This window comes from Chelonia mydas, chromosome 10 (genome assembly GCF_015237465.2).
Source record: "Chelonia mydas isolate rCheMyd1 chromosome 10, rCheMyd1.pri.v2, whole genome shotgun sequence".
NCBI classification, from domain to species: domain Eukaryota; kingdom Metazoa; phylum Chordata; order Testudines; family Cheloniidae; genus Chelonia; species Chelonia mydas.
Window position 1 is genome coordinate 76,443,447 of NC_051250.2, and position 12,947 is coordinate 76,456,393.

Genomic DNA, 12,947 nt, shown 5'->3' on the forward strand with positions numbered 1-12,947 from the left:
AAAAGGTTACAGAGAAGCGGCAAACTTTTTTTTTTTTTTTTTACTTACATAGTTTTGTACGAGATCGGGATGGCTTGTCTCTATGCCATCATCAAGAATGGTCACCACCACATTTTTGCCAGTATATCCTCTCTGCCAGGCTGCTGGAATATTCATTTCTGACCTGCAGTGATTGTTTTTATCTCCACAGTGCTGAGGGCAGAAATAGCAAAGGGCAGATTATAAAACTGATCCACCCCAATGTGCCAATGAGTTCAAAGCATCACCCAATTCTGCTGAAGAATGATACTGTGCAAACAAATCAACTAATCTGAAAATACATTTACATTCCACAGTTCACCAAGCTATTTGTAAGGTTGTTTTAAATTTACATACTAGATCAAGAAATCCCCAAACAAGTTAATGAGGGGAACTGAAATCTTAATATTCTTTGGTTCTTCCACTTTAGGGATGGATCTTCAACTTTATATTCATACAAAGTAACATTTCTATCAAGCGACTTTATTTTAAATGACTTTCCCTGCCAAACACAAATCAATGAACCAAAATAAAATGCTGTTACTGCATAGAGGTAGTTTCAGACCTTTTATGCTTAGAATTGTGTACCTGCGATAAAATGATCATGATGAAAGACAGCTAATTACAACAAACAAGAATACTCAGCTCTTCTATAGCACTTTCCATCAGCAGATCTCAAAGCACGTTACAAAGGAAGTCAGTATCATCATCCTCCTCCTCCCCAGGTTACAGATGGGGAAACTGAGGCACAGGGAGGGAAATAACTTGCCGACTGTCACCCAGCAGGTCAGTGGCAGAGCCAGAAAGAGAACCCAGGTCACCTGAGTTCCAGTCCAATGCTCAATCACTAGGCCACACTGCCTCTAAAATGACATTTTTCTGCATCCTGGGATATATTAATACAGCTACAAAGCACTTTCACTGACACAAACACAGAAGTCAATGGGCTACACTATCAACGAGGTTAAGTGAAGGGTAATGAAACTTTCCATTTTTTAAAAAAGTAACTTTGCTGTAAAATAACTCTACCATAGAAAAGTACCTGGCTAGCAAAAAGAAGACTACTGAAGATACTCACCATATACCACATTTTAGACCACATTGGGTCATTGAAGTGAATCAAAGGAGGGTCACCTTGAACATGTCTCTTAACTCGTCGTTTCACTTCCTGTTGCTGTAGCCACTTCACCTACAGAGATTTTAAATTATTATTATTGAATATGCAAATAAAGATAATAACAAAAACATTGGCCACTCAAATACTGCATATATAGTATCAATGAAAAATCCCAAGCAAACAAAACAACTTTTGAAACTGAGAGGCCTTTAACATTATATTCCTGACTCATTTCTAACCAGTCAGTGGATGGTTTTCCTCACCATGGAAAATCTAGAGCAAATTTAGATTTTGCATAGGGCTATGATCTATTCATGCAAGAAAACAAACTAAATCTGAAATGGAAGAAGTCAAATCTACCTCTCATCTTCTTTGTAGGCTGCTTTATCATATTTGTACGTTTTAAAGTACTATGGATGGAATATGTAACGAGATAGCCTAATCAGATGTTCTGGATACAAGCAGGGCCAGTCCTGCAAGCCATTACTGATGTGGATGAGAGTTTGCAGGACTGGACCCACAATGGACGAATACTTGCGTTTGTCAACAGAATATATACAATGCCAAAGCACAGCTAACAAACAAAACAACAACAACAGTGGCAGTGTAGACTCCCACGAATACCATCAGAGCCGTGCACTTCCTGGCTTTCCCACTTCAAGTGCCTGGATTCTTTTGAAGGCAAAACCTTATGAAACCAAACGATTTGTCATTCGCTAGCAGAACCCTTTGCCCAGGCTCTCAGAAAATGGGTTTGTGGTTTCATTTTTTAATTGGGAGGGGAAATATTAGCAGGTCACAGGCTGAGCTTGTGACTTTGCGGGGTTCGGGTCCCGGCTCGGACCTTGCCAGGTTTGTTTTCCTCTCGAGAGCAGGTGATTGGGAACAGACCTGAAATCTGCAGAGGTAGGACTCTGTGCTGGAGGCTCCGTTGTAACGGAGGAAGGACTGGTGCGGACAGTGGCTTTCTTCTGGGGAAATCAGGGTCTGCCTCTGCCTGGGGGGACCCAAGGGGAAGGGTTAAGACTTTGGGAATGGAATGCCTTGGTGAGAAGGGGCCCAGAAAGAACTCCTGCCTGCAATGGAAGCCTGAGAATTTCCCATACAAGGGCTGAATCATCACTTCAGTATTAACAAGGGAGAGCCCAGGATGGATGGGTTTGTGTTGGTTTTTAGTGGGATGCATGTGTGACATTATCCAGCAAGGGGAAGGGCAGTGTGAAGGCCCCAGCACTCGGAGATAAGCTGCACCAGCATGCAGGCATGTGCCCCTGAGAGACTGGTAGGAGAGTGCGCTGCTCCGTGGGTCAGACGTAAAGGTTGGGTCCCTAAAAACAGTATTATCTATGGGCTGAGCCAGCAAAGGATTGAAGCGTGAGCTTAAGCCTTATTGTAGTCAAAACACTTGGTTAAGTGCTTAGTTGAAGGATGACTAGTAAATTCTTCATTAGGAAAGTACGTAGATGATTTGCTGAAGAGGGGCTTATTTTTCTTTCTTGCTGGTGATATTTCATCCGTTCTGCAGAACTGGTTGTGACACTGGCAGATCAGGCGCCAGCTCATGTCAAAGCCCCAGGCCAATTCACTTGTGCATTATATAAATCAAGATGATTGTTAAATGTGTAAGAGAGTGTGAGGTGTTTAAACGTCACAAAAACTAATGGGATGCTACTTGCATTGTTTTCACTTATCTGTATCCCATTATAAAGTAGAAGCAAACATTTACATTGTGATACCCCTGTAACCAACTAACCCATCAAAGGAGAAAGAAGCCTTGTAGAATGCAAATGAAGAACCCTAACAGAAAAGAGCTAATTTCAGACGCAAGTGGTCTTTGCGTCTTCGAACTCCAATCATCAACACAAACGGCATTTCTCACTCTCCATCATCAAAGGAAAAGCCCACTTAGGTAGTGACACTGTTGGCTTGTTTTCTGTGAGAAGAAGCTATAAGTATGGATTCAAGGAAAGATCCTTCATCTCTGAACTGTTTGGACTCTTACAGGGAAGTGCGCCAGATGCAAGGCAGAGATCCTCTGAGACAATCATGGTACCTGAAAAGCCTTTTGGGAAACTGGCAGTTTAGTACATCACTGCCACCCTTTGGGATCACAAATTGTGATTCACCTGAGCATGTATTTTACTTGCTTTAACCTCTCATTTCCTTTTCTTAGCTAATAAACCCTTAGTTAGTAGAACTGGCTACCAGCATGGTCTTGGGTGTAAGATCTAGGGTACCAGTTGATCTGGGGTAAGTGACTGGTCTCTTGGGACTGGAAGCAACCTAAATATGATGTGAGTTTTGGTGTAAGTAACCATTTTATCACAAAGTCCAGTTTGTCTGGGTGGCAAGATAGACTGGAGAGTCAAAGGAGACTGACTCCATGGCACGACTGGTACAGTGATCCAGGAGTACACACTTCTTACTGGCTTGGTGAAATCTAATTATAGAACACACCACCAGCTTGAGGTGTCTGCCCTCTTTTCTGACAGTCTGCCCTGATGTAGGCACTCCTGGTCCTGAGCCACTCCAGACAGCGTGACACTGGCAAAGTATATATATAAAAAACACCCCACAAAAAGTTCAAATACATTTCAAGCCACTTTGGGAGAGATACGGGCTACTCTCAGGTCAACAGCAAAACTCTCATTGACTTCAGTGGGACTGGAATTTCATCCTCTGTTCTTTAAAATGGATTTTAGGAAACCTGGGAGCTGTTCCTATAACTAACTAGAATAATCTTCAGTCTTCTTGCCCTCAGGTTTATTTACGAGTTGCAGGACTGGAATATATGGTCCCAAAGACTTAACGCTGTCCAACATTCATCAATTTTAAACAAGGTTCAGGGTTTGGTATACAGAGATCTCAGCCTGCATTGTACCATGGCAAACACACCATTAAGAATCCTTTTAACCTTTGAATAAAGATACAGAAAAAGAAGGAAAAACAGTTCAAGTATTTGAAATGTCAAGTATTAAGTAAGGCTTTCATACGAACAACATCCCTTGTTCCCTTTAAGTCAAGAGAGTCATTAGAAGGGGTGGGGGGGGGAACTTGTTTGACCGTCTTTTAGGTGGTATCAAAAATAGTAATACGTGTTGTATTGGGTGAAAAAACAGAAGAAGTTAGCTGAGATGGGCAGGAGCTGTTAAAGTCTGTTCCCATTTCTTAAAAGACACACGAGAGAGGAGTGAAAAGAACAGCAAAGACAGAAAATGCAGCTTCTGAGGCTGGTGTGGACCTTCACTTGCCACCTCACTGCTGGAAAACCAGGCCCAGAACACAATCTTATCAACTACTCTAAGACCTGGCAAACTTGTACCAGCATCGGGCTGTGTAGGGCACTGCTTTTAGTTGCGCTTTTGCTCACAGGCTCACAACAGTGTTACAGAATATCTAGTCTTGGCCAGCTAACCCAGACTTTTATCCGACAGAAGACAAAGGAGGACAGAAATGAGAAGAAATAAAATGGGGGAAGGAGGACACGTGGGGATGAGGGTAGATGGCAGAGTCTCACATCCCACATGGTGGTTGGGAGTTAGTCAGACGGCGGAGGCAGTGATGTCATCTAGGTTCCTCTCTTTGGCCCGATCTGGTCTGAACATCTTTTGGGATCTCTAGTGGCATTATGGTGGATTCTGGAGTCCTAGGAGATACTGGAGGTGGCAGCCATTACTGGTAGAGCTCACTCCTTCCCCTCCTTTCAGTCAGCAATCATTGCCCTCTTCCATTCATGTCCTCCAATTTTCCTCAAAAAGTCTTTTAAGGACCCCAAAAGGGATTGATGGGTGGACTAGCCCATCCCCTCATTATTTTGTCCACCAGTTAGGCCTTATTTCCAACACACTAATTTTGGTTCACTGATTTCCCACGCTTTTCTTGTTTACCAGGCATGATCTGAACGCAATCCTTGAGTTATATCAGTCAGCCTTTTTGTTTGTACAGATTCAGTCTCCCTTTTGCACCTTTTCCCATCAGCCTTTGTTGGTCTAGGCTATTGTGGCATTTTATGAACTTTCACTCACTTTTCACAGTGGAGCTCACAGTTGTGATAACTGGGCCTAAAGATTTACCCTAACAGTCCTAAAACGGCAGGGACATTGATTCTGCTGCTCTTCTTTCATCTGCTAGCATTAAAATCATGTTGGCTTCATCTAAGCACACCACATGCTCTCATAATACTTATTTAGTACTTCTTAAAATGCAGCTTTATCCAACGTCCACATTCAGACCATTCACATTAATAATCAAGCCACTGAATTCCCTCATCAAAATCTCTATCAACAGACCCTTAGTGTTGAAGGGGAGTGTTTTTGCATGCTCATATGAGCATGTGTTTCCATGTAAACCATGCGCACTGGCCCCAAAGCCACACATATATATCCTGAAAAATAAGTCCCATAAGCTTGACTCACTAGAGTCTTTGCTGATGAATTAAAAAGGGAGGGTTTGTTTGCACGCCTTTATGGATTTAAGCCACATTTTCTCCAGACTCCATGCCCTGATGGCAGTCACCATTCATCTTCCATAAACTGCAATTAATAAGCTAAACATGAAGGAGGTCATTGGTTGAGCAGGCTCAAAAGTGCTAGGATATTTTTTCCCTGAGCACTCTGCCATCTACCTAAAGTGAGCAGCTTTCTGCTTCCAAGCTCAAAAGGCATTTTTTATCCTTACAGAGAAGACTTCTCGGCAGAAGATCTAGGTTCACGTTCCAGGTCTACTACTGTGACATTTGTTGGGGTTTTGGTGGTGTGTGACATTCTGCAAGATCACATGTAAAGCCATTTTAGAAAGGGCAAGGTTTGTCAAATGCCACTTTTAACACGCAAGGAACTTCTTAGCTACCATATAAGGTGACTGTTTTAAATACGTGTCATGCATTCCCTCTTTATTTCTTCTTTTCATCCTTCTCCTGCTCTCTCATGCAAACACAGTGGTGTATACTTGCCCCCCAAAATAATCTTTTTCTTTTGTTCATTGAGAAAAATGAAACTTACACCCATTGAAATCAAACTGAATGCTTTGAAATACACACTTTATTTCTTGCTTCAACACAAGTAAATGTACCAGTATTTTAACATGTGGTGGGAGTTAGAGGACTACAGCAGACAGAAGTTTTTAGTTCAAAATATTTTCTGATGAAAGACAGCTTTTCATCAAAATGGAAATTTGTGTGGGAATCTCTCTGATGACTTTTTAAGGTTTTCATTGAAAAATCAAAACCCTAAAAATGATATTAATTATTTTTCAGCTGAAAACTGAGAAGTTTTGGCTAGTTGGGCAAAACAATTCAGTTAAATCAAAAAATTTTGCCTGACCAGCTAAAATTTTTATAACTTTGCTTGCCAAAAAGCAAACTTTTTTTGGTAAATTTCCAGTTGTCCAGAACAACAATATCTGGGGTTTTGGTTTGATTTGTTTTTAAACAAAATTACAAAACATTTTATAAAAAAAATGAAAACAATTCTCATTTTCATTGAAATTTTTCCACGGGGGAAAACAACAACTTCCATACAAGCTCTGTAGAAGACACTAGACTCTTCATTAACAGATTAAGTGTCCCAACATTTACTGTGCATTTTAAAGTATTTCACATATAACTATTGAAAGTAAAAATCTATATTCAGAGTGACTGTTTTGTTGGATGTGACCAGTGCTAAAAGATGATACTGGCAAGTTAAGCCTCCTAATTTTGTGCTGTATGATCTGAAAACGGAGCGTGCCTGTCAGAGTGCTATGCTTGTTTGGTCACATTATGAATGAGAGTTCATAGATCTACAAACCTTATTTCAGCATTCCCAGTAGCCAGGGTTATTAGCCATGTACATTGGGATACAATAGTTTATTTCCTGCCTTTCCAAGTGTCACTGATTTACACTAGTTTGCCAAATATCAGTACAAGGCCAAAAGCCCTTACGGCACTGTCACATAGCACATCACTCACTGCCGGACTGGCACCTCCTTCTGGTTGTTCTGGGGATTAGCTCAAGGCCAACCCCCCCGTCCAGGGTCTGCACCCCATCACTCCTTCCCTGCAGTCCACCTGCAATCCCTCTCACAGCATCAGGAACCACAGCGTCCTCTTCATGGCTCAGCCCTCCAGCCATGTCACTATCCACATTCCCCTCTTCGAGGGGAGTTTTGCTCCTGGTCCTGCCACTACTCCGGGTCCCAGCCCAGGATCCCTGCAGATCACAGCCTCCTGCTGCAACTCTACTATCAGTGCATTTCCCTGGGCCACTTTTGTTTCCTCATTGCTGAGTTTGTCCTGCCACTTAATATGGAGTGGTGACAAAGACAACAAGTGGCAGATGCCACAGACCCAAACCATTCACAGTCATGGAGCTGCTAAAAAAAATACAAAAAAACCCCAGGAACAGGCTTTTCTACATTAAAAAAAAAACAAACCAACCACATTCAGATTGTATGTATTTTTAATAAATATTAATTTAGCCATTTAAGGTATTTTTTTACAAAATCTGCATGTGGGATGCAAAATTTCCTGCACTGCAAAAAAACAAATAATGTATTTGAATGGATATTCAGTGTTTAACACACAGTTCCAGGACAAACCAGATGGCCATAACATGTTTTCATCATAAACTCGGGGGGTGGGAATAAAGTGTTATTGCTTTTTACATGGTGTATGCCTGCAGGCTCTAGACCTGGCCTGCTGTCCTCCTCTGCTGCTGTATTTCCATTTTTAATAGGTCTTATTATTGAAGTTTCAGTCTCCAAACATTCATTGTGCTTGGCCCACAGATGACAGCAAGCTCTAATCTGTTGGTGTGTCCAAGAGACAGCCTCCCTCGCATTACAAGCAATGCCCTTCCCCATCTATTTAGTGTCCATGCTGACAGGCCAAGTCCAGCTCTTCCATACACAAGCCAAGGCCAGAAGTGAGAAGCCCTACAGCTTTCAAATCAGAGTTTCCTCCACATTATCTCCTACGGCAGGGGGCGTGGTGTTGAAGTGTCCTTCAAATGTCCTTCGAGAGTCTACATTAACCCAGATGTGCTGTTTGTAGCACCTGTGTAACTCCCATAAGGCTAAAGAAGGCTAAGAGCAAAGTTACTACACTCTCACGCTTGTGGAATAGTTTTAGAATTAAACTCAATGATACTGTGTCAAACCATACTTTGGCCCAGTCATAAAGCTGAGTACTTCAGAACATTTTCCTCAATTAAAAAAAGTCCTTAAGAAATGTTTTAGAAGCAGCAGCCAACACTGCATGTTTCTTATTCCATCAGCTCAAATTGTTCTGTGCTTTTAATCTGCCAACACTCTGAGCCAATAAAAGTGGACCTAAGATTGATTTATTAAGGGTTAATGGTCAGATTGACCACCACAAAGAACTTCACTTACTGAAAGCAGATTCTTTAGATTCCCATGGAGGTGGAAGTCCTCGCCAAGTGAATATGATCCAGTTATTTAACAGACTGACTTTGCAGACCAAGATTAATTTGACTTTTACATCCAGTAGCTGTAGCCTGTACAAATCCCAGACTAAAATTCAACTGCAGCCCGACAAGTTTGCTTGGAGATGGCCAGTACTAGGAATTAGAACAATGGCTTAAAATCACAGTTTAAAGTTCCAGTCCCCTAAATTATACACCTATAACTTTCCTTGAATTAATCTCATCTTTTGAAACCCTGAGAGTCAAAAGGAGGACAGGGCACCTTTGGAATTGTGTGCGCGCAAGAGACAGCACGCATGGAATGGGGTATCTTTAACTCACCACTCAGGGAAGGTTAGCGTGGGTGAGAATTTCCCTAGAGTGTAAAAAAAAGAGGGGGGAAATGCAGCCAAAATTCCAAAGGGAGAGTAGATGAGGAAATAGGAGTAGGGTACTGCAGCAAGAAGAGAACTGCAGTATCAGCCTTCAAGGCTGATGGCCAGAGGAGCGCACAGCACACAAATATTATGTTAAAGTCTGTGCTCGCTATGAAAGGCCTGATTTACAGAGGGTGGGTGCTCAGTGCTTTGTGTAAAATCAGGCCCCTTTAAAGACCTGAGCGCTCAAAAATTAAGGGTTAACAATCGCTAGTCACCTTTGAAAATCTTGGCCTGTTTCTGGATCCTGTTTCAGGGCACAGAGCCGCCCTACACTACAACTCCAGTTCCATGGTTGCAATGCAATTCCATTTTGTAATGTAGATGGATGCATCCAAGGGTTTCACATGCTGAGAATCCTGTCTACATTAACAAGGAAATGTCAGCAGCTAAATGAAAGGGTTAGTAAGTTCTTTTTCCTTTACAGCTCTGTTTAAGGTGACCAGATGTCCCGATTTTATAGGGACAGTCCCGATCTTTGGGTCTTTTTCTTATATAGGCTCCTATTACCCCCCACCCCCATCCTGATTTTTCACACTTGCTGTCTGGTCACCCTAGCTCTGTTGGTAAGTCAGCCACAGACCTTCTCTCTGGGGAGACATCGAAACCAGTGGTTCTCAGACTGAGTCGGGACCGCAAAGTGGGTCACGACCCCATTTTAACGGGGTCACCCCAGGGCTGGCTTAAACTTGCTGGGACCCGGGGCTGAAGCCTGAGTCTCACCGCTCAGGGCCAAAGCTGAAACCTGAAGGCTTCAACCTTCAGGGGTGTGGCTGAGATTACAGGCCTCCTGCTTGGGTCTGAAGCCCTTGGGCTTCAGCTTCCCCCTCCCCACAAGGGCAATGGAGCTCAGGTTTGGCTCCCCCACCCAGGTCAGCAGGGCTCGGGTGGGCTCAAGCTTCAGTCCCCGCTCCAGGGGTCCTGTAGTAATTTTTGTTGTCAGAAGGGGGTCGCAGTGAAATGAAATTTCAGAACCCCGATCTCGACTAAGGAATGAGCTGGAGGGGCAGATAGGGTGGGAATTTTTTTTTTTTTTTAAAAGGAACTAAAACTGTATGTCATCTGCCTGTTTATATCTATCTTGTCTATTTAGGTTGGAAGCTCTTTGGGGCAGGGGCTGTCTTTTACCATGCGTCTGTACAGTGCCTAGCACAATGTGGCCCCAGTCCTGACTGGGGCCAGTAGATGCCTAGTTTTGTTTTGTTTTTTTAAAACAGCAGCATTACAAAATGGAGCAGGGCTGTAACCATGTCAGGGCCAGCTATATCCAACTATCACAGGCACAGCTGTAGTAGAGCAGGATTTGAAATAGTTTTAGCTTGAGTTAATCCCAGCTTGAGCTAAGCGTACAAGTTTTATATATTAAGTGAGTCCGTGACACTCATCAGACCCCGTTACTCAAATATGATTGAGTTGTGTCCACACAGTTTCTCCCCTTCCGACCCCAACCCCCACCGTAAAATCATGTCTGTCTACCCACTCCTTCTGCACAACCTAAATGGGTTTGTAGCTGTGCATTCTGGGCAGCTATCCCATAATGCCTCATCAGGCGATAGAGTGCCCGGAGGACATGGATACGGAGCAGCACCTGCAGAAGAATGCATTCAGATGCCCTACCAATTTCCTACAAACAGCTGAGAGGAGAAAGAAACACTGGCCAACTCTGTTACAGCGCACGTCTACACTACAAAAGAGCGCTACAACCTAGTTACCAGAAGGCACTCATCTGCCAGCCTAGGCCAACAGGAAGGGAGACCCAGGCTCAGCTGGCACAGTTACCAGCCATATGTTAACCCTGCTCTGTGTTGGCCCAAAGCATGGCCCTTACCTGGTTACAAACCTCATTAAAAGTTGGGAGAGCAGGCAGGTCTAAGTCAGCTAGTGTGGACTGGGCCAAAAGTGTGTTAACAACTGATACTGACCTACTTCGTAAAGCGCTTGAGTATTACTGGCACTACCCACATCCCAGCGATAGGCTTCAGGGACCATTTTGACACAAAACTCAACAAGGGTGCGTTTACTGAAGGAAAGTCCCATCTACAGTGGGAAACAGACCCATAGCTTAACTGGCTGTCAGCGGCAGATACCCCTGAACGAGTACCAAACACAGTAACTGCTGGTATGGATGGGACAAAGCCTGTGTTCAGTGTTAGTCAATAAACTGCAGTAATGGGCCAATTTCCTACTGTAGCAGAGGCCTAGAACAACTCTGACCAACCCTTTAGCTTGGCTGTTTCAGGCCTTGTCTTCTCTGTGAAATAAAAAAGGTGATTTAACTCAAGTCAGGTAACTCAGTACAATCCTAGTAAAGGGAAGGCAGTTTGAAGTTCTCACATGAGTTAAAGCCTTTACCTTGAGTGACCTAACTTGAGTTAAGAACTCACCTGTTTCCTGACATGACAACAAGGCCTCAGGCAGACACGTGATCTCCATTAATGCTTAGCCAATAAGGGTGAGGAAAGCCAGACTCCGACAACGACCCAGAACTGCCCTAAAGAAACATATTTGGGCTAAGATTTCAGTGAAGAAAGCCATAGCCCCAGGGAGTTACTTTGGTGAGGGAAGCCCCGCCTTTCCTTCCGGTTACGTCATTTGTAATAACGATGAGAGGATTTCGAATTCCAACAACCCTAAAGGCATTTTTATCCAACAGAGAATGTCTAGTGTCTACACTAGCATCTTCCCTTCAAACCCCCCCACCAATGGTAGCAGTGGTAGGAATACAACTGGAGACCAACTGCTAGTCTATGCCGGCCCTCCCACTGTGGCTGACTAAAGAAGGGAGCTGCAAAGGTGATAGCATAACACGGGGGAGGGTTGCATGGATCTAGTGAGGACATTGAACTGGGAGTCGGGAGACCAGAGCTCTACTCCCAGCTCTGCTCAGGACCTTCACTCAGCTGTTCCTGTTTCCCCTCCTACTCTTTTTTGTCTTAAGGGACTGTCTCCTACTATGCCATAGCAAAGTGCCTAATACAATGGAACCCCAGCCCCAGCAGGGACCTCAAGATGCTACTGATGCAAATAAATAATGGTGTAAACAAAACAGCTGAGTGGAAGACAGAAAACAGATCAAGCATCTGCAGATGACTGAACTTTCGTTCTTTAGGACTTGTGTTTGTTTCCATCTTTGCTATTCCATTCAAACTGTTGCAAATTTTTTGTTTGTTTCCGCATGCCTTGCAGTAATACAACTTCATAATATTTACCATTTTATGATTACTAATTATGCACCATTCAAACTGCCAACGCACTTCCAAATGATTTGCAAATGGATGGGAGGAAAAAAAACCCCCACCAAAGTGATGGATCTTGAATTCAAGGTAATAACAAATCCTTGTAAACCTACTCTAATTTAACTGACTATTAATCAGTAGAGCTAGGTAAAGTAAATATTAATAGACTAAAATCTAATTGATTTGGTTTGTACTAAACTAAGCTAATTTAGAATTAAATTCATAATATGTTCAGATGCCCGTATACATTCCCCAGGGCTATAAAGTTTAATTAGAACACTTGGAAACAATCAGCCAATTGTATCTTATTTCCAGCAATAGCTGGAATGTTCAGGTGATTTATTTTTCCTTTCTGTTGGCAACACTGTTTTTGACAGCAGTCTATGTTCGAATGTTACCAATAGCGTGTTGGAGGTTATGTTTATATGTTTAACTGTGAACCCCTTTTAATAGCAGTTTAACTCGTAATAGGGGGTCCTCCATGTGGGTCTTACAAGGAAATACCAACCAACAATGTAATTTTTTGTCCTGAGTGAATAGGATAGTCTTAATAATAATGTAATACTTTGTCCATTGATATCTTTTACTTGAGGGTCTCAGAGAGTTTTGCATAACTTAATGAAGCCTTTCAATGTGCTAATGAAGTAGGTAAGCTTTGTATCTATTTTACATATGTATAAACTGAGGCACAGAGAGGTTAAGTGACTTGCCCAAGGCTGTAGAGCAAATCAAATCAGTG

General features: G+C 42.7%; 1 protein-coding gene across 2 annotated transcripts in view; it reads right to left on the minus strand.

Annotated features, from left to right (window-relative positions):
- PCSK6 (proprotein convertase subtilisin/kexin type 6) overlaps positions 1–12,947 on the minus strand; it is a 113,605-nt gene that overhangs the window by 75,831 nt on the left and 24,827 nt on the right. For both annotated transcript variants that reach the window (XM_037910671.2, XM_043523963.1), the window contains exons 3-4: positions 1,097–1,207; positions 49–192 (exon numbers count right to left, since the gene is read on the minus strand). In XM_037910671.2, the coding sequence (XP_037766599.1) occupies positions 49–192; positions 1,097–1,207 (255 nt within the window). The remainder of the gene's footprint in view (positions 1–48; positions 193–1,096; positions 1,208–12,947) is intronic.